Source organism: Oculina patagonica, chromosome 9 (genome assembly GCF_052425735.1).
Source record: "Oculina patagonica isolate OP01 chromosome 9, crgOcupat, whole genome shotgun sequence".
In the NCBI taxonomy this organism is placed as follows: domain Eukaryota; kingdom Metazoa; phylum Cnidaria; class Anthozoa; order Scleractinia; family Oculinidae; genus Oculina; species Oculina patagonica.
This window is the reverse complement of record NC_135766.1, coordinates 7,471,996-7,499,668: the sequence shown is the minus strand read 5'-3', so window position 1 is coordinate 7,499,668 and position 27,673 is coordinate 7,471,996. Positions and strand designations below refer to the sequence as shown.

The following is a 27,673-nucleotide window of genomic DNA, read 5'->3' as shown; positions in this document are numbered from 1 at the left end:
GCTAGTGGGTCAGTATTTATCAACCTGAGGGACCCGCGCGTTTCTGAAAAAGAAAAATATTGTAAGTACCGTTTATACCGTGAGATTAAAGTTTCTCTGACGTGGATGCGCATAGACATCCCGGCGCATGTCCTACAAAGAAATGCCAACGCCTTCTTGTTAAGATTCTGTTCAAAATTTAGACCCTAAATTAAGTTAAGACCAGGCCCGTAGGGAGGGGGGGGGGGGTGAGCCTTGGAAGTCCGCTCATTGTGAAAAAAAAACATGAAAATAAATAAATAAAGGAAAATGGTTTTTCTGTACTTCCACTATTTACATTCAATATGGTCCTTTTGGTTAAAAGTCCACCATTTGTACATTCATGTGGTATATTTTGGACCAAATTGTGTGATTCTAGCTTAATTTCAACGATACATTCTACCTGGTGTTCTTCCCCGGAAGTGCCATTAATATTCTCAGGCGCTACCAAAAAGAGAGGAGACTGGGTACTTGTTGGGCTCGGAAGCACTCAAAAAGGTTGAAGCTTACCACAGTGCTAAAAGATCAAGAAACTGACTCTGCCTGATTATGTAATTGCCATTTGACACTGAATTGAAGAAACTTATCTTTTCCTGTCTTCCTTCTATATACGGCCGTCATTGTTAGCTAAATAAATTGTAAATTACGTTTTCAAGGTTCTGTTTCGAAAAACTATGATTTGAATTTAAAAATGTACCAGAATTATTGTGGTTGCTACCTTCACTTTAACCTGCCTTTTTCCTAACAAACTGTCTTCAAAACACACGAAACGCTGTTATTTTTTCAAAATTACTTGGGGGAGGATACCCCCAGACCCCCCTACGTTATCGCGCCAACAGCGTGCAAAATCCTGGTTACGGGCCTGCAGACTGTGGTCCGTCATTAATGATAATCTACCGTAAACGCTTGACATCTTGCGTGGTCGCTCACAGGAGTCTCAACTGTATTACAAGTGCCATTTTAAGTGCTGTTGTAGAAAACGTTTACGTGACATGAACTTGCACTGATTTTCTTTCATTTTTAAGAAGTATCCTGTAAATAATCTTTGAGGTGTCCTGAGAAATATTCAGGCTTTTGTCGAAGATCCGTCGTAAACGTTTAAAGAAAAAGGATACTCAGGAATGCCTCTAATACCGTCGGTTTCTCTAAAATGACGCGCCGTGAACGTTGATCAACTTTCGTTTCACTGAAACGTTGTTCAAAGTACCTGTGCGTGTTTTGTACAAAAACGTTATCAGTTTGGTGGTGCCATTAAACAATGTATGAGTGATACGAACTTTTCTCTGAGACCTCTTAGGTAGACAAGTATAGAAATATTGCTATGAGTCTGTTAACGTTAGTTAAGAAAACGGTGCAATTGTCTTAAGAGATCAGGTTAACATTTTGGAAGTGTTGCGAGAAGAATCCTCATTCTTTTTAACCTGAGAGAAAACACTATAAGATTGTTACACTACGTACCTATCCGAGTTTCGCTGGATAATGTAAACGCGGGCACTGGTCAAGATCAACATTTTCGCTGCTCTGCGGACAGGTGTGTACATGTGGTGTTCTGACTGTTCGGTTAAAGCTTTGTCTTGTTTGTTGGACATTTGTGAATTTTTTCACTTTTGTGCGAGGTTTAGTTACATTCTTTATAATTGTTACAACATTTGTTTGAGGTGGGATACATACATGTACATGGTTTATAAAATTGAATGTGCACAAAATGGCCTCCACAGCACGTGTAGTGTGCTGGCAAAACCGTGAAGAATGGCTGCATGTTTATAGAACGCTGTTTAACTTTGACGATCCAGAAGCTCAGAGGAGAGCAGTAAATCGTGTAGATGCGTGGAAAAGCCGAAGTATGGGTAAACTTCCCCTTGCAATCGAAAGTACAGCAAACCTTATCTCGGCTCATTTAGGATTAGTTGACGGAGGAACACGAGACGTCCAAGTACGATTAACTCTTGCCATGGCAATAGTGCGATTTGTAAACGGAATGGTTGATCAAGTTCAGAAAGGAAAGTTTGCACGTTCAGTGCAATCAATTGGAGAGGAAATTGGTTTACCTGATTGGCTAGTTGATTTAAGACACGAGGCAACACATGCAAGCTTGCCGTCAATAGAAACTTTGCATTGTGGCTTACGTGCCAGTCTGGCCTGGTTACAGGAAGAGTACTGGGAAGCGCAGATAAACATACACGAGGAAAGCACGGAGAAACTCCAGCAGCTGCTTAGCAAATACAGGGATGTTGCTTTGAGTCATGTCTTAAAAAGAAAAAAGATGAGCAAGTTCAAGAGCAACAGTGCACTGACAGAACTATCAAACGAGATTGCAAGCTTGATATCTATGAGCAATTTATGGTAAGAACAACTATGCTTGTGGACTTAATTTGAAAGAATGCAATGTTGTAGTATTTGCACTAGTGTGTAATCTGAATCCATTCAGAGTTATTTCATTTTTTTCATTGTTGCTCCAGTCTGCAGAGTATTGGCAAGTGCACGCTCGAGGCCTTTTTCTAAATGTTCATTGCACACACCAGAATTGCAGTATTGCATGCGACAGCTGACTGCAGCTCACACCATGCCCACGTGAGTTCCTGATTCTGGTCATATTGCATGCGGTGCATGCCGCTAAAAATGGCTCTGCACACGTGGGATCTCACTAAGTTCCACCATACTCTGCAGACTGGTTGTTGTTGTTGTTGTTCTTGGCAGTGAAAAAGCCAAGGACCTGAGGAAGAGGCAGTGATCAGGGCTATTCTGATTTCATTAAAATGATGTTTAAGTGCAAACCAGCTGTTGTGCTTATTAAAGGCTCTTGTGAGTCAACTTATGAATCAAAAGGATATAGACCCTTTGCATCTGGGGTACCTTGTACTAAAATTATGGGTTGCAACATGTGCGGTATCTCTGCTATCCCCTGTCAGGGTAGCCTGAATTTCAGACATCCCTCTGTGCTCGCCTACTCGCCAAAAGGGGGGTGTCTGGAAAACCCGAATAGCGAATAGCGAATAGTTGCGAATAGCGAATAGTGCGAATAGTCGCGAATAGTGACGAATAGTCGCGAATAGTGACGAATATTCTTGAATAGTGACGAATAGTCGTTGAATTATCGCGAATAGTGACGAATAGTCGTAAAATAGTTGCCGTGAATAAGCCTGCAGGGTTTCTACAAAATTTACCGCCACATGCACAGAGCAATCTAGAAGTTCAAGCAAATAATACATCATATGCTTGTCTGCTCACTCTAACAGAGAGTGCAAGTCAAGATGTAACTATATGAATACTTTTATTGATCAACTAAGCCTATATCTCAATACCGACCGACCATAAAATGTATTTACTCACACTTCATTCTCATGAATCGCGATCCAAGACACGTTCTATCAACAAAACAATAAAAATACAAATGAGGGGAAAGTGTTCTGTAATTATTATTAGTTTATCGATATGAAAAGACAATAGAAATTGTGTTATAAAAAAACAACAACGCCAAAGCCAGACTCGGCTCTTTCGCAACCATTGTTTAGACTCGTCACGCAACGCTTGCTTGCATTAACTTCATTCCCTTTTCTTTTCTGGACTCTGCCTGGGGCTGTCGATCACCGGCAAGAAAACAAAAAACACAATAATAAGCTAACGAATACGCTTTTTCAACGGTATAAAAGATAAGAAATTCTGTTTATCATTTATAACTTCTCTCCTACCAAGCATCCATTTTATCGGAAAAATCTCACGTTGTTGCGAGGTACGGGGAACTACGTCTCTATTTCGTCACTATTCGCGACTGTTCGACGACTATTCGTCACTATTCAGGACTATTCGTCACTATTCGTCACTATTCGCGACTATTCGTCACTATTCGTCACTATTCGCGAATATTTGCACTATTCGCTATTCGCGACTATTCGCTATTCGCTATTCGGGTTTTCCAGACACCCCCAAAAGGGATGTCTGAACACATCTGGGCCTAATGCCGTCCGCTTCAATAAAGGATTACAGGGTATAAAATTGTTTTAAAAGTAAACTATTGAAAACTTGAAACAAATGAATGAGATTTTAATCGACTGCAGGCTATATTCTTTTACGGAACCGATTTAATCTGAACTGATTTGCTTTATCTAGCGATCAAAATATAATATGTTACGCAGCGGACAAATACAACACACTCGTGAGTACTTAAATGAATCAATTTAGACAGTTACAGAGGCATCAAGAAACGGAATTCAATACAAAAATATCCTACTTGACTGTGGGCACTAAGTTCAGAAATCACTGGCTCATCAAGGCTGCAGGACATAAGCGTCGAGCGGCTTTGCTGACAAAACAAGAATACGTATAAATTTGGCGAAACACTGCATGTCGAAGCAACGAATGTTGCCAACTTAAAACCTACCGATTTCCATTACTATTCTTCATCTGTAGGTAAACTAATAAAGTAACAAACTCAAGGTAAATGACTAATAAATTCATTTCTAGGAAGGTGAACTCTTTCGAACTCTTTCCAAATGTTTTCAAATTACAATCCTCGCGCGGTAAAATTCAGTCATAATTTCACATAATTATGCAAATAATTTTTAAATCAACCAATCAAAATCACTACCCGGTTTTCGGGTAGTGACGTCACCGGACGGCATCAGGCCCAGATGTGTTCAGACCTCCCTTCTGGCAAGTAGGCGAGCACAGAGGGATGTCTGAAATTCAGGCTACTGTCGGGGGAGGGGGGCTCCTCAAAAAATTTTTTAAGGGAAGGCTCTCCCCCAAGGTCTAAACCATTACCCTTCATAAACCATTTTCACCAAAAATGTTACCCTTTGTATACCTCCAAATGGTGCCCCTTACATGTACCTACAGATGGAATAATTTTTCACTTGAATAACTGAGATATTTTTTGAAAATATGTGAAATCAACTTGTGAAATCACTTCCCTTTCTCCAGCGTGACAAATAGTTAAAATCAATATTGGAAATCAATGACCAATCAATGATGTAAAGTTTTGTGATTTTTTATCAAAAAAAGTTATCCACGAAAAAAAGAAACCACAGATATTTTTTCTGGAAGGATTTTAATTCGTGAGTTTATTTGACGAGCAGGAGTGACCTCCTTTGTCCACTGTCTCAGCTGTGGCTTTGGTGGCCCCTTTGCTGTTGTTGTTGTTGTTAATTGGAGGATCAGAAAGTCACAGAGCAAATCTGTATCAGCAGTCTGATTAATATGTTATCTTGCTTCCTTTACTTTCCTTGACAAAATTAACCCCCTTTTTTACAGCTTTTAACAAAATATTGTCAACCAAAAGCAACCAATTTTAGGATTGTGTAAATCTATATCCAGATATCCTTGGGTTCGATGACAATCGATGGCAATCAATGTAAATGTAATTTGTGACTATCGATTGGTCATCTACTGGCCAATGCCAATCCTTATCGATTAACTTACCATTATACAGTAAATTGATATTATCTGATTGATTAACTTCTGATCATTAATTTTATTGATTGGTCAGATTCGCCTTTTTGGGCAGAGCGTCCCCATATAGTCCACTATTGGAAGTCTCCCCTCGTTCATCCCTCTTTTACAGCAGTCTAGTATTCTCTAAGGTTATTTATTGAGGTAATAACAGCCTTCAAAGAACTTTTCGGGTTAGTAATTCAGGTACATTGTATTAATTAATCATTCTACACTGAATTTGTACCTCCTCAGAATGTCAATTTTTTTAACCACAAGTTCAGTAACAGGTTACAAAGAAAAGGAAATAGTCTTGTTGAAAATGGTAGAGGTCTAAGGTTCTCCTGAACTAGAGTTTAATATTTGTTGTACATTTGCAGTAAGGAGAATTTGTAAAGCACAATAAACATACATATCCAAATGCACATCTTATGTTACATTTTCTTGCACTGAAGCACAGGACTTTTTTGATGTGTTCCTCTGCATTTCAGTAGTGTTCTGTTTCTGGACAGCATTTAAAGATCATTTAGCTTCTATTGAAAAACTCAAATCTGGATGACTTTTTCAACACTTTTCTTTCCAACCAAATCCATAATGTTACAGAATTAATGTTATAAAGAATACCTTTTGAAAGATTCTTATAGTTTCAGATTATTTTTTTTTTTTGTTCCTCTGTAGGTCCCTTGTACCAAGTCTTCTGTGTGACAGAGATATGCTGGTTCCATCCTGTGAACAGTTAAACACTCTGTGTATCAAGTGGCCAAAAGAAAACAGCTCTTTTGATTCCTCTATATCTGATGTCCCAGTGGAGATTATCAACATGTGGAAGCCATTAATAGAATCACTTGATAAAGAATCTTCAGAATTCATTGGCTCTATTGTACTTTACTTCCTTGAGAGTCATTCACAAGTTCCTGATGATCAAACTAAGGACATTTCTCATTGTTATGCTGGATGGGTAAAACTCTTGTTGCAATCAAAGGGAAAACCTTCCTTGGTATTGGCGGGTGACCTTCCTTGGGCGAACTTGTTGAAAATTGCTCTAGCTAATCCAACACCGTATTCTTTGACAATTATCCCATTAATTTTAGACAACATCCCTTTAATTGATGCTACAATGAAAGAAAAAATTCAACGTCTGATTACAATTTTTGTTGGACAATTTTCTCCTAACTGTGTTAGTTCTAATGACTTGGACAATTCTCAGGATGTGGATTTGGAAGGGTGGATGGCAAGCAGAGGAAGCAAACCCTGCCTTGAAAAGTCACTGCAACCAAATCAACCGAGAGAGGAATGGGCAGTCAGTCATGGTTCAACACAGTGGTATTTAATTCCATTTGGGGAAGTTTTAGGAACAGCAGATGTATCTCCCAATAATTTACAATTACCATCAGTAAATCCGATAACACGGTTACAGCACACAGCATAAATGTTATGAACATGAAGCAATGATGGTTGATTTTTTGATAGTAATAGTGGTGATAAAATCAATGTTAGTGCAAGACACCAGCGAGACCATTTTGAAGAAGCCTTAGTAGTAATATTGTAACTGATTCTTTTTTCATAGTTAATGGCTGCGTAGATACCGTGTTGAATATGTGCAAGTTTGTCGCAATGTATTACGTACTTTTTGTACGTACTTTTTATACATCTCTGTCCAAACTGCAAACCCGTCAGCGGGCATAAGGCGTATATTTGTGCAAAATCACCCGTTATAGCGGAGCTCCACAGCGGCCCGCAGGGCCGCAGAGCGGAGCCCCATACCCATAGAAAATTCACAGAAATAGGAAAACCATGAACTTGAGTTTTCATGGTCATCATGGCTAGCGGCATGGCTCGCGGGCGCGTACGGCGTCGTACGTACGGTGTTGCGCACTTCAGAAATAGATAAACACTCATCTATTTGTTACTGGGCATCCAAGTTATGGTCAATTGACAGCTGTCAATACAAGGTATCCGCTGACCAGTATCACGTGAGGCTAACTTAGTCATTAATCCTTCCAAGACTAAGCTGATGTTATTATCTACTCCGCAGTTATCAAAGGTCCATAGTTTAGACACTGCAAAGTTCGACATTACAATCAGCAGCACTCCCCTGGATCGAGTGACTACAACTAAACTATTGGGGTCTCACATTCATGAGCATCTTAACTGGGAAGGAAATGTCAGACAAGTAGCAGCGTCCTGCTATGCTACTCTAACAACGCTAAGGAAGTTAAAGAACATCCTGCCTTTCCATATCAAGAAGAATTTGGCACAGGCACTGGTCCTAAGCAAGCTATATTACAATGACATAGTATACCATTCACTCCCAGATTATTTAATGAAACGCCTCCAGAGAGTGCAAAAGGCTACAGCTAGCTTTGTACTTGGTAGATTCGCGTCATCCGATGACATCCTTACAAAACTCAAATGGCTTCCCGTAAAGGAACAACGCGAAATGAACCTACTCAAGGCAACCCACAAAGCTCTTCATAACCCGTATTGGCCAAGTTACTTGAAGCTTAATGTATTCCAACACGAACGATGCCTAAGATCCAGTAACAGCATTCAATTAGAGAGGTCCCTAATTAATAATACTTTACAGGACCAAACTGCGAGCCTTTTTAACACATTGCCCAGCAACGTGAGATGCTGCCAAGACTATAATAAGTTTTGTAAAGACACCAAAAACATTATTTTTAAGAGAGTTTTAGAACATTTGAATTTTTAACTTTTTAGCATGTCTTAAGTATTTTTTTTTTGTTTTGTTTTATATACTATAATTCACATAATTAGTTCTTATATCGTTTTAATACAATTTTATCTCGTTTTCATGTAAATATAAATTCTTAGATATTTTTTAAACTTTTACATCTGTAAAATTAGTTAGGATCGGGCAGGCGAAGAGCCACTCTGTGGATATACTGCCCGAAGTTCCATTATTATTATTATTATTATTATTATTATTATTATTATTATTATTATTATTATTATATTATCATATCGCGGGCTCAGGTGTATAACTCATCGAGGTAACGCGTTTTTATAAAGTTGACCGCTGACCGAAAAATGGTTTTTCTATTGGAATGCGGGCTCATTAACTATTTTTTATGCCTACGGTCAGTGAATTCAGATATTTTAATAAAGGGGAAAGTAAATTACCGGGGAGCTCCGCTTTTAGGCTTGGCTAAATCTATTTATACTTTCTATTCACCTAAGCGCAAGCAATGGTAATTTTTTTCGCAAATTTTGTCATAACTATGATTTGTTAGTAAAATGACTTCGTGTAGTCCAGTTCAATGTACCTGTTGAGTGCTTATAATAAATATGACTTATGGCTTTCCGTTGGACTTTTCCCTAAACTGTAAACTCTCTCGTGTGACTGTGAAACACAGAAAGACTACTGCAATAAACGGCACACATGTATGCATGCTGAGCCGATGACGTTTTAAGATGATCCAAGAAATTGTAATTTCTTTTGAATAATAATTTTTAATTGGCCTAAATTTCAAAACAAACTTAAAAAAGAATAGGGTGTCTAGAAAACGAGGACCGAAGACCGAATCCTCGTTTTCTAGACACCCCTAAAGAATAGTGTTAATTATTCCCTTCAAGTCCGTTCGCGAAATGCAATGGTACAAAAGTTTGCTTCCGGTACCTTGTTACTTCCGCCCCTTTGCGTCGTGGTTCCCTCCTCGAGCTCTTTGCAAAGTGTTGCAAAATTGTACTTGTTTTCTCCCGGTTCCTGTCACCATGGGAATCTCGCATCACACCCCTTTTTTCCCGAGCTCTAGCCCCCCTGCCCCCCTCCACCACCCGAGTATACCCTAAACCCGTCACCAAGAAGCGTTTGGGGCCCCGACATCCAGCAGGCTCAAGGTATTCCGCTTCCACGGGCTTGCGTCGCTACTTGTCGTCCTAGGCCTTTATTGTTACTATGGCTAGGGGCATTGCTTTTGTTGATACGTAATAGTATTTGGACTGAGTGGAGAACAATTCAGGGAGTAATAGGGCAGGTAATGGCTGTTCCGAAAGTGCGGAGTGTGGAGTGCGAAGTGCGGAGTGCGAAATTGCGGAGTCTGTAAAATAATAATAATAATAATAATAATAATAATAATAATAATAATAATAATAATAATAATAATAATAATAATAATAATAATAATAACCCAAAAAGCATAGCATATTTTTCTTATCGATCTGTTCCGAGAATTATTTTCTTAGTGAGCTCAGCACTAAACTATTGTCTAAGATTGTAATAGGCCTTTGTTTGTAGTCTTCGTAAACTCTTACGTGACATTTGTAACTATAGATCTGTATATGTTACTCTGTTATTTTTATACATTTTAAACGGCATGATTTATTCCCAGAAAATGGGACCTTTCAAAAAGTGCGTCAAACTTGACAAAATTTAAAAGAACACGACTCGGCGAAAGTGCTTCCGTCAACGAAAAACCACTGTTATGGTCCATTCGAGAGTATTGTTTACGAAGAATCGGCGAAGAAGAGGCACCAGGAATTGCTCCGAGGAAAAATATAAACATCTATGGCTTCACCGTTTTATCTCGAAATGAGAAAATTAACGAGGCTAGAGAACGCAAGTTTCCATTTTTAACCATATGGTTCTCATAAAATATTACATAACCATTACCAACTCTAACAGAAACAAAACACTGGCTTTCCAAGAATACACAGGAAACCCACTATGAAAAAAACTATTAACAACGGGCACTTGTCGACTCCGCCTGCTAAACCTGTCACAGGCTGATTAACGAAGTTCAATTATTTTTTTAAAAACAACTATTGTGCGACAACGATACTTACGCAGACTTAATAGTTATAATGGAGTAAAAAATATAGATTGGCCAATAAAAAAGCAAAAAATAAAACTTTTCAAAGAGCGCTTTCATGCAGAAAACAAATTAAAGAAAGAACATTGTTTCCCAAAAAAGCCTTTCAACCGCACTGATCTGCTTGTCAAAACTTCCATTCATCTCCCAAAACGGATTAGTGGAAAACACGGGCCGGGGTCCCGGGGTCCCGGGGTCCCGGGTTCTCGGGGTCCCGAGGTCCAGAGGTCCCGGGGTGGAAGGCCCGGGATGTGGAAAACGCAGGGTCCTGGGGTGTGGAAAACACGGGCTCTCCTCTAAATCTCAGTTTGACCAAACACAAATTAAAACACACACAACCCCTGGGTGTGGCTCGCTTCAAGCCAAGCGTTCGGTTTATTTCTAAAGAGTAGCTAAGAGTACAGAATAACGTAAACGTAAACTACAAAATAAACCAAGTTATAGGCAGTACAAAATACTCAAACGCGATATAACTGAAATAGGGTTGTGGAACAACAGCTGGGTGAAAAACCTCCCCGTACGTCCACTTGCTCCTAGGAGGAAAACCCCAGGCCAGCTGTACCCCATATTCAACGGTCCCCCGGGCAAGACCAACTAACGAGATAGAATAATACATGATACAACGAAATAGCAAAAACTAAACACCTAAGGCCTTAGATACTTACAAGCGAGAAGACAGAGTCTTTTACATAACTATCCTTAGCGGAATCACTAGATCAGCGGCCATGACGCTTAAAGAGACGGTCTGGAATACCAGCATTAGCGGCAGCAGTAGCCCCGCCACACTCCTGAGGCTATGCGTACCAATGGCGGAAATGTCCGGCACAATGTCTTTAAACGCTTTTAACACTAATTCCCTTAATCTAGTATAACTTAAACCTTTCAACCTAGGTTTATAACCAAACTTGGTTTTCGATAACTGACAAAAAAAGAGGGCTGTCATCGGAAAGCTTCGCCCTGTCTAAATAACGTCTCATCAAAGCTACAGGACAAGTTACTTTACCAGATGAAGCTACAACAACCCAAGCTCCATCCCTGTACTGATCCTCTTACTAGATTCAATAAATAATTGTAACATGTCTCTCTTGATCTCAACATCAGAACGAACTAACTAAGCAAGCTCATCAAAACGAAGAAATGCGGCAAAGGCTAGCAAACAAATTACAACAGAACGAATGTTATACAAAGAGGCCATCGCATCGGCCTTGCAACTAACTAATTGTTCCAACTGAGAGACAGTGATTGGCTCCTTCTTGCTTGTGTGGTGGGCCAACAAACGCTGCGCACCAGCAAGAATACTCTTCACCAATGGATGCTCCGTAGGAGAGGGCTCGCTACCCAACTGATGAATCCAAGCAATGCTATGAACCGCTGACTCCAGGGGGGACGCTGTCTTCGCCTCAGTCATCAAATGACGCAAATTAAGAGCAAAGTGAAAAGGAGATGCAGGAAAAGCACACAAGCCATGCTCTCGCGCCCAAGACTTCCATCTTATGTAGGTGGATGAATACTTAGACGAAGTACTAGGAGCTCTGCTAGCGAAAGCCACGTCTGGAAGAGAATTCGCAAGAGAAGATAAAACATCATCATCCTGGGGAGCAGCTGCCTGAAGGTCCGTCCACATAGAAGAGTTGAAAACATCTGCAAAATAAGAGAAGAAAAAGAAAACACACACAAGAGAATGACTTTTCTTTTTAACGCCTATAAACCAGCTCGTTCCTTTCCATCGTCTGGCCAGTTACTCTTACAAATTCCTGACGTGAAAACATGTACATACGGTCAAAGATCCTTTTCTTTAAAAATAAAAAACACACTGCGGTGACAAACATGACAAGACACCGCAGTGTTTTTGTGTGGATTTCATCACATTGTTATGATGCAGTTTTTTCCGATTGGGGGGTCACTTTCCGTAATTCAATTAAGTGCTTACGGAAGGATTCGATAGTGTTCGGAGAATCCGAAGTTTCGGTGAGATCGTTAGCAGTCAAGGCAGTGAACTATTCGATCAGTGTCGAGTAAGTCGCAATTTATTCCTGAATCTAGAAGCGACTTTGTCGCTCAAAAGAGTCGACTTGTGGCAAGTGTAAGGTCTCGACTGTCTCGTAAAAGCGGCGCCGCAAGTTAAGGAATCAACTGCCTAAAAGAGACTTGTTCGCGAAGAGTCGAAGTGAATTTCCTTTTGAAAAAGAAGAAACTCGTATTTATAGAGGCACAAGTAACTCTCCGTGTTAAAAGGATGAAACTCTTTCAGGAAGGAGGATATTTCTCCGTGTTCAAATGTGGGTCAAATGTGAAAAGGGTGAAACTGCATGTATTTGCAATTGGCGGCAAATAGTAACACCATCGGTTGCCGAAAATACACACAGCATGAGTGCGCAATGAGTCATCAAAACAAGCTCGATGATCATGTTGTTTTACATGTCTTGGGCTCCGGAATATAATTCACGTACTCCATTTGGCTCTCAAGTCATGAATGATGTCGAATTCAGAACTGCCCAAAAACATTGTCCTTAAAGTATAAAAATAACACCAAATCGTAAAATTTGCATATTGAAACTGTGCGACAAAATTATTTAATTGTTGGTTGAAATTGAGTGCTTTGCCGCTCCTCAAACCACCGACTCGAAAAGTAAAGAACAGTGAATATTTCTTGAAGAAAAAAATATTACTCTGCCTTTTTAGGCAAGCTACTAAGAAACTATACATTAGTGAAAGCTTATTGAAACGTGCTTTTTCCAGAAAGGTTATAAAACGGCAGCAACGCATTGATAAAGAAAATAAGTTTATCGAGGAGTTGTTTACACAGGCGATCTGAGACAGTTAACGTGCTTGCACGCAACTTTCTTTTTGAATAAAAAATAAGTATCCTTTCTTGTTAGCGGTAAGGGTAGGCTTTTGGTTTCAAAAACTAGCTTTTGTAGGATTTTGGGATTTTATCCATGAAAAAATGGCATCTGTCGTAAACTACGTGGAGGGTGACTACGTGACGGTGGGGGGGGGGGGGAGGATATGAACGGGACGGGAAAGTCGCGGTCTTTTTCTGAATACTGATTTTGGTAGTATTTAGGGTGTTTAGTTGCAGAACACCGATGTTTTTAGCCGTCAAGGTCTCGTGTTTAGGGTAACATCATAAAAAGTCACTGCAGACTTATTCGCCTGTGTTGGTAGCCTGAATTTCAGGAGCAGGCGACCAGAGAGAGACGTCTGAAATTCAGGCTACTGTGTTGGCGGTCAGAACGCCAATTTTGTTAGTGTTAGAGCATTGCGTGACATCCCAAAAAACGGCAACGGCAACTTAATGTGTTCCTTGAAACAAAGTGAAAGGTATTGTTTTCTTCTAACAGTCTTGTGAAAAATTACATGTAATCGTTTGATAAGTTCTTTGTTTTCTCGTCTCGTGTCTCGAATTATTCGACTGCAAACTTTAAGGTCCGGTTGAGACGCCGTACTTTTCATGAGCCGAACTCAATTCGAATTTGGGCCGACCCAAATTGACAAAAGTACGCCTCTTGATTCAGACGCCGTACTTTTTGGCCGTTCCGAGGCCGTTCCTAATACAAAATACATTATAATATAAATATGAATTATAAATACATGGCAAAATACATTATAATAATTTATGAATTGGGATCGGCACATGAAAAGTACGGCGCCTGAATCAAAGCCGTTCCAAAGGTGTTCCACAGGCGAAATTCTCGGCCAAGCCAGGCGGGAAGAACGGGTGAGCCGTTCCAAATTGAAATAACCGTTCTAATTTGATTCAGACGCCGATCTTTTCATGTAGGTTCGGCTCATGAAAAGATCGGCGTCTGAACTGGGCCTAAGTTGTTCACTCGTGAGTCGATATTCCAAATGACTGTCAACTTAGATTTCAGTGCTTATATGTACAGTGAAATAATTCATAATGGAAGTCCACACATGTACGCATAGCGGACTTTAACTGTTATTTTATTTTTATTGAAGTTAAAATGGCCTAAGAATAAGAATGTCTACGATTCTTTTCTTTTTACGCCCCTAAACTTTGGAAAGACCTACCTTTTCATATCACTGAAAGAGTCTGAGAGCATAGCGATTTTTAAAAAGAACCCTAAAAGATTTCACAAGCCGCTAATAACTGTTTTCAAAAAAAAAAAACATTCAACTTTGGAATAAAAAATAGAAAGAAAGAAAAAACGGAAAATATAGAATAATAAAAAAATACGTGGGACCCCGTGTTTTCCACAGACCCCGGGACCCCGCGTTTTCCACACCCCGTGTTTTCCGTGTTTGTCTTAATGTTTTCGGATTCAGGATAAAAATTTGTAGGTTAATTTTTGGCAAAAAATTATTTTCAACTAACAAAATGTATATAACTCATGTTTAGTTTCTTTTTTTAAAAAAATGGAAAAATACGATATTCAAAAGGATTGCAAAGATATATATATGATTCACAAACTTGAATGACTTTTTTACGAGATGAATAATAGGCTTACAATGCAAGGAAACACGTTTTACGAACGTATTAACTTTGGTGATAAACTATTATACTTCTTTTTAGCCAGAAATTTTTTTTCACCGTCAAGATCTTTTTATTTTTAGATCCCGGGACCACGCGTTTTCCGCAGACCTCGGGACCCCGGGTTTTCCACACCACGTGTTTTCTACAGACCCCGGGACCCCGCGTTTTCCACACCCCGGGACCCCAGGACCCCGGCCTCGTGTTTTCCACTAATCCTCCCAAAACTCCGGTTTTGGATCGATCTTTCACAGAGAGATGCACGCCTGGAGCGTCGTGTAGCCATGTCGGTAAGAGAAAAGGGTTAGTAAATCAATTTCTTTGCAAGAATTGTTTTTTGAATAGGTGTGGTTCAAATTTTCAAAGATGTTTTGCTTAGGTTCAGTTATGAACTTCTTCCCAAATAAGAAACACCCACTGGTGATTAGTAGCGACAATGAGAGCTCTGACAGCGACAAAGCCAGGAGTATTTTATTTTTTACGAGGCAACACGGTTTCGGCTCTTTGGCAAGAAAGGAATCTAAAGTTATTTTGAGACAGCGAGTCGTAATTCACCACATTTTTGTGAAAAATGTGAATAATTTGTTTTTTTCAATTTTATTTTTTTTAACAGACTCCGCAATTTCGGACTCCGCACTCCGCATTTTCGGAACAGCCGGCAAGTGATTTCAAAATCGACCGAGCGCGCAGCGCGAGGACAATTTGAAATTACGAGCACGATTAATAATGGTAATAGGACTGAGTGGAGTCCAATTCGGTCTGTAATCATACGAGTGATAAACAAAATCGGACGACCGCGAAGCGGGAGTCCGATTTGTTTAATCACGAGTATGATTACAGACAGAATTGGACGACACGAAGTCCTGTTACCAATTAATCAAAACTATGACAAAATTTGAAAAACAAACTAACCTTTAGTCAAATGGTTTAACGTTTTTATAAAAACTGAAAAACATAACAGTTTACTCAACAAAATGCACAACAACAGCGCGCGCAAAATGACGCGTACTGTCCAATTACACAGGCATGACGCGTAAACTGACCTATTACACTGTCCAATTACAAGCATGACGCGTACACTGTCCTATTAGTGCTCAAATCGGGCTGCTGATAACCAATCACCGATCGAGAATTTTGTTATAGTTTTGATTACTCTCTGAATTGTACGACACGAGGTCCAATTACTAATTAATCGTAGGTGTCCAATTATACTGTAATTAGACACCCACGTCATCCCGCGCCAATTACGCGCGCGTAGAACCAATCAAAATCGAGAATTTTGTTATAGATACAATTAACTGGCCGTTTTTATGCTAGAAACGTTTAAGACGGCTTTAAAAAGCCGTCTTAGACGGTAAAGCTGTCTCGAGACGACATTAACGTCTAGTATAAAAACGGTAAATAAGACAGACGCCTTTAACGTCTGATGGCTTTAACGTCTTTTCGTAAGAGCGTCTGAACGACGCTCTTATCGGACAGCTTTAACGTTAAAGCCGTCTAGTATAAAAACCGGACGTCGTTAACTAGTATAAAAACAGTAAATAAGACTGAGATGCCTTTAACGTCTGATGGCTTTACGTCTTCGTGTCCAGTGTCCTCCGAGTGTCGAACCCAGTCTTTTTTATTTTTTTTTTCTGAAAAACTGTCTACTAAATGCGTCCCGTTTTTATACCAGACGCCTTTAACGTCTTAGACGTTAAAGACGTCTAGACGACATTATCGTCTCTAGCTTAAAAACAGCCACTTATAACAACAGCGAAGCGTCTTGAACAATCAACAAAGTAAACTGTTGGTGCTCGATGCAAATAATACATGCAAAGCAGAATACTACAATTTGAAGATAGAGACGTTAATGAAAAGTTACTCGAGCTCCAAGCACGAAGCGATCATCAGACTTTTGACGCTAGAAAATTCAGGTCCCGTCCACATTGACCCGGGTAAATTTGAAAACGATACGCTTCATCGCACGCAGAGTAACAACGTATGCACAGAGCTATTGTTATAAAGCTAATTAAACCTTTGTTTTGACAAAAAAAAAAACAGATGACTATTTGACGAGCGACTATTTGGAGAACGTTTTTGAAAAGCACTGTTTTGGGTGACCGAAAACGCCGTTTCAGTGTAGACGGTTGGCCTAACAGAGAAAAGTAGATGAATTTTCAAATTTACCCGGGTCAGTGTGGACGGGGCCTCAGTAGAAGTTTAACATTGCAATGCTTTCGGATGCTTTTGTTCTTTTTCTGCGTTTGGCCAAAGAGCATCAAGCAGGCCCACAACTCCCCGCGCACCATGCTTCAAGCAAGTTCGTGTCAGAGCTCACGCATTTTGAGCTCACGCTGTTCAACAATGCTATTCTTTAAATAACAGACCAATCAAAATATGCCTTTTATAAGAACACTTGACTCCTTATATAATGTCTTCTCTGATTGGTGCAATTTGGTTCAATATCACCATTACAATAAACGTGTCTGCGGAAAAACCGTGTTGCAACGCAAAATTATTTTTTACGTGGCTTGTGCCTTTAACTGGATTTTCACAGTCTCCAGAAGAACTAGAAGGAACATTCGTCTTCCTCTGAAGTTCTGGTAAGGTTATTGTTCAAAAAGTCATTTACAATAAGTTGAAATGGTTACGTAGAAAAGCAGGCTTTGCCGGCTTTTTGAGTTGGACCGTGTTCAAACTTCGATAGTCAAATCTGCCCGGGCGTATCTGGCACAGTTGGAACGTATTTCCTCGTTGTGGACCCGGGCTGTAAATTAGTAAGTTTACATCAAGAAACCGAATATTTTTCCTCTAAACAATGAAGCGTTCTTGAAGTTGACGAATTCACGAAAATGGCGATACAAATTTCTAGACGCATTTAATAGCCTGCAGAACAGACTGAAGCACGATCAACGATATGAGCTTACAGTCCGCGAGCCGCCGGCAAGCGCCAAGTCATTTGAGACCAGAGTGAACTTACATTTAAACAAAACTTGGCTATGAATGAGCCATTGACTCAAGTTTTAGTTTAAAGGAAAGGAGGAGGGCCGTATCATGTCTACTGAAGGAAAATTGGTCGATAGTGTCGGTCAATATAACTAGACTTTGATATCAGTCGGCCAAGAATTGACCGAGATTGGGTTTCAATATGTCGTCTGGGTATCCACTTTTATTATTCAACACATGCGCGCGCTGCCCAAATATGGTCAAAATGTTAACGTTATCTGTCATCCTTACATAACAGATATCCTGCGATATACGTAGGTTGCGAAGATTCGTCCGAAATCTTGTGAAGCGCTGCATAATTACAGTTTTTCTATCTGCAAAATGTGTTTCGTTGACAATTTTTTGAATAATAAAACAATTATCCTGCTCAATCTTGCGTAATATCGCCTGATTTTAGCCGACTCGGCCTACGGCCTCGTCGGCTAACTATCAAGCAATATTCCGCGCGATTTCGCAGGATAATTGTTAAATAGTTTTCATTGAGTGTATATTGGCTGTCCAATATCCTGTTCCATGGGTGTCAATTGAGTGTTCACTGGTCAGTATGACAAGTTGGTATCGGCAGAGGGTTTATTGGTATATTTGATAGAGTGTTGGTACATTTGTGGTACAGACACTTAGTCTGGTCCTGAAACAAAACCCTATTCAGCAAACACCTCTATTAAGTGGACGCACACACCGAAATGAATTTTATATTGGTGTTTTTAATCGTTAAAAACCTCTGTTAAGCTGGTGCTGGACTAGATTTTCAATGCAGTAGAAAGAGCACTTTGAATAGTGATAATTCCATACATGTCATTAAGTCTATTAGACTGTCATCTGTGGTAAAAGTTTACTATTTAACAATTGACTACGAGCCCGAGTTTTCTATGAGCAAATAGTCAACGAGGCACAGCCGAGTTGACTATCGCTCATAGAAAACGAAGGCGAGTAGTCTAATTGTTTTAGTGGTAACTCTAAAGGATGGTAGTACAAAACCTACAATATTGTGCACTTTGAAGACAAAAATCAAGAAAATTTACCACTTAAAAAGCTACTCGCGCGCGCGACTGTTTTCTATTTTAACAATAGAGTGTTTCTGTCGAGGAACTATCGGCTGATAGTTGCCCCGCGGAAATTTGATGTTCTTAAAACAAATATTAGCCCGAGAAGCGAAGCTTCGAGGGCAAATATGCTAGTTTTAAGAACATCAAATTTCCAAGGGGCAACTATCAGTCCCATAGTTCCGAGACAGAAACACTCTATTGTTTTTATTGTTCACCACTAAATTTTCTTCCGCGCGCACATACAAAAACAAGCATCGTAAATTATTTTTACTTTTGAGGATAAAAAACTCAATTGAAAGCCGAAATTTAACAAACGAAACAAAACCAGACGAGAAACCCACTAAATGCAGTGAATTTGGTTGGGTTTTTTTTGTCTGCAGGCGGCTTGTTTACAAAAAACAGTCACGGGCGGGCACTATCGATCCGGGCATTTTTTCACGGGAGGGCACTATGGGCTGATAGTGCCCTCCGGCGGACGGGCACTATCGCGTCACGTGTTCAATTTAAACCAATCAGAATCGGAGAAAATTTAGTGGTGAACTATAACGGCGAATAGAAAACAGTGGGAGAACCAATCAGATTCGCGGATTTCCAATAGAACACAGCTGAGTTTCTACTAAATTCTAATATAAAGCACAGAGCTATTCTCATTTGAAGCCTTCCTTGGCTAATGAAAATCGCTTGAAAATTTGTCACTATAAAAGAAAAGTTAGCATGGAAGAATGAATGAATGAATGAATAACTTTATTACTGTGTCTAAAATGTTTAGCTGAGGGGAAAAGTCCCCTCTACTAATTGTGGACACCTGACTAAGAAAAAAACTTAAAAAAAAAACTTAAACCTATAATTACAACTATTACAATCAATTATTTAAAGTAAAAATAAGTTAAAATCAAAGATCTCTTCGAGATATCGACTTTTTTTCATGAAGTTAGTTTGAGTAGAAGGTTTATCCTGGGCATTGTTGTTCGAACATATCATGGAAGAATTTAAACGTCTTTCAGTTCAAGCATTTTTTTATTTTCGCGGAGGAATTCGAAATGCTGTATTTGTCAGTCGCGACGGCTGGGTGCTTTGCGACTCATATACTTTGGCTTGGTTAAAAATGGTAAACTTTGGCGTTTGCCTTTAATGGAAATAATTGTTTCCTTTCGAGTTAGAAAGATTTCTACTTGGCTTAATGCAGGGTTCTCGATAAAGGTTATGCACGACAGAGTTACCTTTTGTCTCGTCACGCAATCTTAACCCCACATTGAGAAGTAATTTGCCTTCATGGGCTGAACCACTCACATTCTCGATTAGTTGTCATATCTCATTTGAGATACTCACGCATAAAAATAATTGTTATATAACGTTTATACATGTGGCAAGTCACGTTTTTAACATGAGATTGCAAGTGTTGACGTAATACTAATGAGAGACCCTTTCATCACCCACAGCGGAATATGTGACAAGTCACGTCTTTAACGCGAGATCGCAAGTGTTGACGCAATACTAATAAAAGACCCGGCCTTTCATCACCCACAGCGGAAAGAAATCCCTTGAGAAATTAAAACAGTCCCTTGAGAAATTAAAAAAGTCCCTTGAGAGTTAACAAGAATGTCCAATTTTGCCCAACATAACTGCTATTCTCCTACTTTCGCTTGTAAACAAGCAAAAAAAGTCGAAAAAAGAAGCTATTTACATAATAAAAACGGGTAAAAAGGTAAATCTATTATCTAAAACTTTAAGCTTTGTTTGGGACCTACATGACTTGTATGGTTTACTCTTTTCGTGGTAGCTGAGCACTGCTTTGGCAGAATTTGTGAGTCTCTTAACCTGGAACTTCATAACAGTAAAGAAACTGTTGAATGTTACAGTCAGACCGGATGTTCTTTTGATGTGAACTCTGCAATGTTGTAGCACAATGTTCCAATATTGATTCAGTGGCACCTTTTTTTAGGCTAAACTATGGCCCGGAGGGCCTAGAAAAATTATTTTTGACAGTGCCCCTCTCTTTAAATTCATTTAGTTTGATTTAGTTTCTTTTGCGCTCATGACCTTTATATGGCATCTACACCATATGACGCACGTGCAAAGTAACGTTTGATAATCCCTTAACGGTTTTAATTTGAACTTTGTGACTGATGAAGGGGTTATTCCCGAAATGTTTCTCAAAATGAGACAACATTTTAAAACTTTTTTAAGAAAAAAACATTTTATAGTACATGAACAAAGTGCTTCACAGCAACTTATTATTTTTATCTATTTATACACCCGTTTACTTTGACTTGACTCACCGAAACAACAACAGTCATCAAAGCTGAGAAGGTTGACAGCAAAACAACAATTTTCCATTTGATATATTCACCAGATGCCCCACACACCTTTCTAAAACTTTGATGAATCATTTTCAACAACATACATGTAACGACTAAATTGAAAGGACATGCAGTTAGTAAAACTTAATTACCAACAGTAGGGTAAACCATACAAATCGAAGCGCCAGTGAAGGTCCATGTTGTCGTGTGTGGCATAGCCTGCATAGCTTAGTAGGAGAATTGAGGGAATTCGAGGACGCAGGCTATGTGCGGCAAGTCCAAGTGTGTACACACATTAAATTGAGGTTGATAACATGAAAGCAAGGCAATTTTGCTAACTCCAAAACTCCCCCTGGTATACCCAGGACACCCAGTATGTGTACAGGACACCACACAAAATTAGGAATGCCTTCTCCTTTGTCAAACACAATTATCATTTCAGTTTTATTAGCTTAACAAATTTTGCTAACTGCTATTGTATTTACCTATAGATTTCAATATGGAGTGCAATAAGAGCCTCGCTGACCTTTTGGGAGAGTTGCACAGTAACATAGATATGTTGCAAAAGGCAATTACTGAAGTTGGTCATGTCAAGGCAAGCTTGAAAACAACAGCCTCAGATTTGAAGTCACAGATTCGGGACAGTGTCAGCCGCCATTTAGAGGCATTGCGGAACAGAGAAACATGGCTTCTTGGGCAAGTTGAGGTAGTTCAGCAAGTTAAAGAAGAGGTGTTGCGTCAGCAGCAAGCTGAACTCAACAAAGCTCTTGGAAGGCTGCAGTCAACCTGTGTATTGCTGGAACAGAGTGGTGAAGTGTTTGACACAGAAAGCCTGGAATGTCATGTGAGGGAAAGCTTGAAAGTTGTTGGCAGCCTCAACCTTACTCCTGACGAAACCAAAATAATCAATTTTGTTGCCCAGAATTTTGAACTTCAAGAGTTCATACAGAAGTTTGGAGTTGTGGTTTCTGATAACCCTGTTGTCGACAGGCAGATGGTTTCTCAAATGCTGGGATTTGCTAAGAAAACAACCTTCTTTACTCCATCAGGGCCATGTGAAGAGTGGCTCATGAAGAGCAATGGCACTGGCACTTCACAAGATATCCTCAACATCCCCTCAGTCAAATTAAACATCCAAGACTGGCTGCAACAAAAACCAGTGCCTGGAGTCAGTACTGTGGAGAGTTCAATCTCTTCACCTGAGCAGCATCCCATTGAGCAATGGTTGTTCAAAGGCCAATCACAGAATTCCTCAGCAGAAACAAGGAATGGTTTGGAACCTCCAGAGAAAAAAGCATCAGAAAACGAGGCCTGGCTTTTGGATTCCTCCAAGCTAAGTTCATCTTCAGAAATGCCTTCTGATAATTTGTTCAGCTACTACAGAGTTGTGAAAATGTCTGAGTCAAGCCAGTGGTTAAAGAAGTCAGGGATTACTGAACATGAACTTTCTACCAATCTGATTGGTAAAACATATCGCGATATAGCTTCTTCACCTGCTGACAAGTGGCTAAAAAAGAAGGTGCAAAGTACAGGCAGTACCAAATTGTCAAGAAGTATGAGTACACAGTCGTGTTCCGAGTGCTCTTGTGGATTGACATCAGAGTGTCCTGAAAGTGGTGTACAGGAAATGTCCGCAGAATTTGACGACACGTTGAGTGAGATGTCTGACTGGTTGGCAGTACGTAAAGAAGATGTAGAAACTGGCACTGACATCATTGCTTTCTCAAGTCATATTCCAGATGAAGTTCCTAATAATGATAGATGGTTATTAAAGCAGTCTTGTGAAGCTAACATCAGAGTCCAGGATTACACTGGTATTAAAAGATATAAAGAAAACCTGGCAGCTCAGTCTAACCAGCAGTGGCTGCATCCCTGCAGTGAAAATGCGACTGATAACAGAGAAGTCAAAGAGCTGACAAGCAGTGGTATGAAGTCATACATTGAATCTCTTCCAGTTGGTTACAACCATTGGCTCTCAAGTCCTTCTACAGATAAGGACATATGCAAATGGCTTGCACGAAGCTCGTCTGAGAGCTGTAAGAATTGCCCTGTCATGTGCTCTAAAGGAGTGTTTAAGGTGTTTGATCAGATAGCAAGCTCTAAAGATGGGTGGCTGCTGTCACAGGAACTTTACTAAGAGTCTTGAGTTCAAGGTAGTGGTACATGTACATGTTACTTGCTTTCAATGAAAGTGTCTCATCCTTATATTCTGATCTTATATTCAGCAAGCATGCCAATCCAACAATACACTGTAGATACATGTTATTGCTTGTGATGCAAATAGCAATTTTTTTGTTGGGACAAATTTTATTATTCCATTTGAAGCAATATTAAGCATATCCTAAATACTTTGGGATCTCTTAAAACAATGCGATGTTCACATAAAGTGCATGCATTTAAAGTTGATGTACTTGTAAAATTCCATTGCATTTAAATAGCAATGTTTCATAGACGCAGGGCAGAGAATGATTTGTTATCGAATCGAAAAAAGCGCTTTGATTAGGAGCAGGGACTTCTATCATAAACATTTGACAAAAAATTTTGATAGCAAAAATTACCTTCTATCATAAATATAGCCATTGTACTTGTACTGTGATTTGAAGCGGGGCATTTTATCATAAACTTTTAACACAAGTTTTGATAAGTAACATCACCTTCTATCAGAAATAATTATTAGCATTATACTTGTACTGTGATTAGAAGCAGGGACTTCTAACAAAAATATTTTTCTGTAAATATTAATTTTGTTCAAACCATCCGTTAATTATGTACCATTTGTTTGTTTGCTTCATGATTTTCAGTCTAGAAAACGATAACCAGAAACTGAATTATAAATAGTGCCATGTATTTTGGTCAGTTCAAATGCTGATTTAGGAAAAACACTTGCCACTACTCAAGGGGTTATTCCAACCCTTTTCTTAACCCCAAATGGTTAACACTCATAGTCTATTGTCAAAACATGCATTTAGTTTGCTGTATTTTTGTACAAACTTAATTATAAAAACAGGGCTGCAAATAACAGTCAGTCATCCGTCGACCAAAATTTGCTTTTATCCGACGAAATCCCAAGTGTGGTCGGACATGATGTCTGGACAATTTTTGTGATATTAAATCATTTAAACCAATGAATAAAAGCTGTCTGACCACAATTTTAGAAGAGTTTAATGTCCTTTCAAGTGAAAAAAATTATTTGCGGCCCTGTAAAAAGGATAATATTTTTAATGTAAAACAATGATTAGATTAAGTTGTAAGAGTCAAAAATATAGCCTTTGAGCAGGCTTCCTTGGCAGGTATAGGTTGGGAGAAAATAAAAAGCACAGTGATTGATTTTCTTCACCCTGTTCCACACTAGGGACCAGAGCCTGTTCATAATATGTAGGCAAATAAGATTACTAAAGATGGGTAAAAAATAAAATGGCTAGCAAGTAAGAAAGTGCTGCTCATGACTGTACTGGAAGTATCGCCCTCTGTCTTGCTTGTATAAGCAGTATTCTCCCAGTATGGCCCTTGTATGCATGCACTCAGTTGAAAAGTAGTAAATAATGTGTGATATTTTCGGAACAGCTGGTTGGAACCAGATTGGAAATTCATTGTCTGAGTTTTTATCATTAATTTCAGTAATTGTTTCAATGTCTTAGAAGTGAGTTCATGGTAAATCCAAAACTGATTAATTTTGTAGTACTCTGAAGGCTTGCCATTGTATAATCAGGGTTTGAAAAAAGTACTGTCCGGTCGTCCTAGCCTGTGTACCGCTCCCCTGTACACAGGCTAGGTCGTCCAGGACAGGTAGATTTTTTTCCCGGGCAAGTAACTTTTCATTCTCACTTTCCTTATGGGCAAAGGATCATGCAAGTCGTCTGCTGACTAAACAAGCACACAATTGCCCAGGGCAAGCAAAGGATCATGCAAGTCGTCTGCTGACTAAACAAGCACACTGTTGCCCAGGGCAAGCAACATTTGAGAGCTGCTTGTCCAAAGGGCAAGCGAGAATTCGATTTTTTTTCGAGCCGGGAGTTGAATTACAGTGGGAGCAAACTACTGCTTAGCAGCAAGAATAGAATTTATATGATTTTTAAAAAAATGTTCTAGTTTTTGTTGCTTTGCCATGAAGGGAACCTTAAAAAGGTAGAAAAGAAAAAAAAAATGGGACTGAATGAGACCTAAAATTTGCTCTGGTTATTGGTAATGTAATAACAGCAATCAATGTATGTTCAAAACATCCGCTGTTGTTAGTTTGAAAATCTTTTTTTTACACTTGTCAGATCTCTGTTGGTTGACTGTCAGTTTGTATCACTGTATATGTTTTAGGAGTTGTGCTGTATTTTGACAAGCCTGCACAAAAAACAAGAATTTAAGCAGGCGCGCTTGTTTCCATGGCAACTAGATAACTATACAATATTTAACAGTTATCGCACGAATGTCGCCTGATACGAAGCCAATGAGGCCGTACCTCGTTGGCTAAAATCAGACTATTCCTCAAGAATTTGTTTTTTATTCAACAAATTGTCTACGAAAACTATTTTACTGCTACTACTCAGTCTGGCTACTACTACTGCTACTTTGGTTGTGTAACTCTTTCCAAGACTAGACGAATCTTGGCAACCTACGAATAACATGGACTTCCTGATCATATTTGGGCATCGTCTGCATCGTGACAATTTGGTGAATAACGCGGGATATTTGTAGTCGTTTCGCGCATTGTTTTACGCTTCTCAGTTCTGTCAGATAATAAAATGTGTAATTATGACTACACCTTTTATGTTATGTAGAGATTCAAACTGGTCACGCAGTTTGTGGTAAAAACAATAAATTGGGCTTTTGTTGGCCGTTAGCAAGGTATTTGTACGGGAGGAAAAAAGTCAGAAATTAAGGTAGTAGAACTGAAATAAGGTCAAAAATAAACCGTACCCAAATAGTTTGATCATTAAAGGCATTAAAGGTTTTCAATTAATTTTTTAGGCGGTGACGCAACGCCTATATGCTGTGGCCCGTGGACGGGCAATGTTACGATTACTCCAACCGAGTAGCACTGGGAACTAGGCACTTTGTTGTTCCATCTTTGATTGTCATGAGTACTGAATCAACTTTAAGAGCATCCATCGGCAAAACGCGTTTGATTTCTAACGTACAGTTAAACAGAGTTTTGGGTTCAAGGGAGAATGATGTACTGGATAATTGTGAGCTCGCTTAAAGACCTTTTCTACCGAAGTCGGCATACGTGATTTGACGAGTGAAGGCCGGTTAGTGTCATAACTTTTGAAACCTTTCCAAAAGGGAGACCGATGGCAGCAGTATCTTGATTAGATTGCAAAGGTGAGCTATCTGAAATCTTTGTTTGCTTAACCTTTGACGTGCATTGTTGTCGATAATATTTAAGTTTAAGTTAATTTTCTTTTCTTTTCCCTTCGCGACTCGCCATCTTCATTTTACTGCTTTTGATAATATTTATTCGGGTATTTATCTCAAGCCATTAAAAACAAAACAGTGACGGTATCCGTATTCCTATTTGTACGAGAAGCCAGAATTAAGAATTAAGAAATTAAGAAAGAACTTCTACCCTATTTCTAGTAAGCGGTGTTGACTTCATTACATTTCAGACCATTTCAATACGGTAGTGTCACACAATCTTCAGTATCGACTAGGTGTGGAAATCAATCCTGGGCCTTTCTGTTGCTAAATGACGAAGTTCATAATGATTTAATGTATTTATCTTATCATACTGTAAGTTTGTAATGTATTGCATTGGAGGTTCGTTTTGTAGTCAAGGCAAATAAAAATTAAAATGAATAAGAAAAATGCAATTTCTGGGATCATTGTAAAGCGTCATCGCCTGTGCATGCATGTATGCGTGCCGGTTATTTTAAAAAGCTAGAGATGGAGGCTTCTTTCAAGTTAGAAAGCGATTAAAATTTACCCAGTCAGATGTCTGTAGTTGGCCGGCTGTTGCAAGGACCACCTTTAGAGCCGAGGGTTTGAAATCTCAGTTTCTTTATTTTTAACCTCCGGAAAGGGACCACTTCACATGACCCGACTTCACTACGGGTGCCAAATGGGTAGCACGGACGCCTTTATCACGTCTTGGAAAATGCCCTGGAATTTCTTCGAATTACTAGATGCGTTGATCTAAATAAAGCGTTTTGGGGTTAGGGTCAGATTACTAGGACCACTTTTAGAGCCAAGGGTTTGAAATTTTCCTTTATTTTTAACCTCGTGTAAGGGACCACTTAAGCGAAATGGGTAGCACGGACGGACGGTCGTTCGCTTCTCGTTTCCGCGGGTTTGCTGGAAGTAGCAAGCCTAGTGTTTATCACATCTTGGAAAAATGCCCTGGAAGCTCTGGAATTTCTTCGAATTACTAGATGCGTTGATCTGAATATATATGGAGGAGAGTTGTCCCTGGTAGAAGGGTTACCCTCCATACCGAGCCACCCCGGCGAGAGAGCTTTTCATAGGTTTCTTTATAAATAGTGCGAACCGTTTACATGAGAAATTGCAAAGTTGGCTAGGGGGTTAGAGTGGCCCTGGGTGGAGGGTCACTCGCTCTGAAGGTAGGGTGACCCTGGTGAG

General features: G+C 39.4%; 2 protein-coding genes across 2 annotated transcripts; both read left to right on the top strand.

The window, feature by feature from the left end:
- Positions 1 to 1,530: 1,530 nt before the first annotated feature.
- Positions 1,531 to 8,766, top strand: LOC144665624 (uncharacterized). Its single transcript, XM_078526888.1, has 2 exons — positions 1,531 to 2,361; positions 6,124 to 8,766. Exons 1-2 carry the CDS (start codon positions 1,724 to 1,726, stop codon positions 6,872 to 6,874), a joined length of 1,389 nt encoding a protein of 462 aa, XP_078383014.1. The 5' UTR covers positions 1,531 to 1,723; the 3' UTR covers positions 6,875 to 8,766.
- An 8,368-nt stretch (positions 8,767 to 17,134) lies between these two features.
- LOC144666837 (nuclear receptor coactivator 4-B-like) lies at positions 17,135 to 24,539 on the top strand. Its single transcript, XM_078528240.1, has 2 exons — positions 17,135 to 17,357; positions 21,598 to 24,539. The coding sequence occupies exon 2, from the start codon at positions 21,606 to 21,608 to the stop codon at positions 23,241 to 23,243; it is 1,638 nt and encodes a 545-aa protein (XP_078384366.1). The 5' UTR covers positions 17,135 to 17,357; positions 21,598 to 21,605; the 3' UTR covers positions 23,244 to 24,539.
- The last annotated feature ends 3,134 nt before the right edge of the window (positions 24,540 to 27,673 follow it).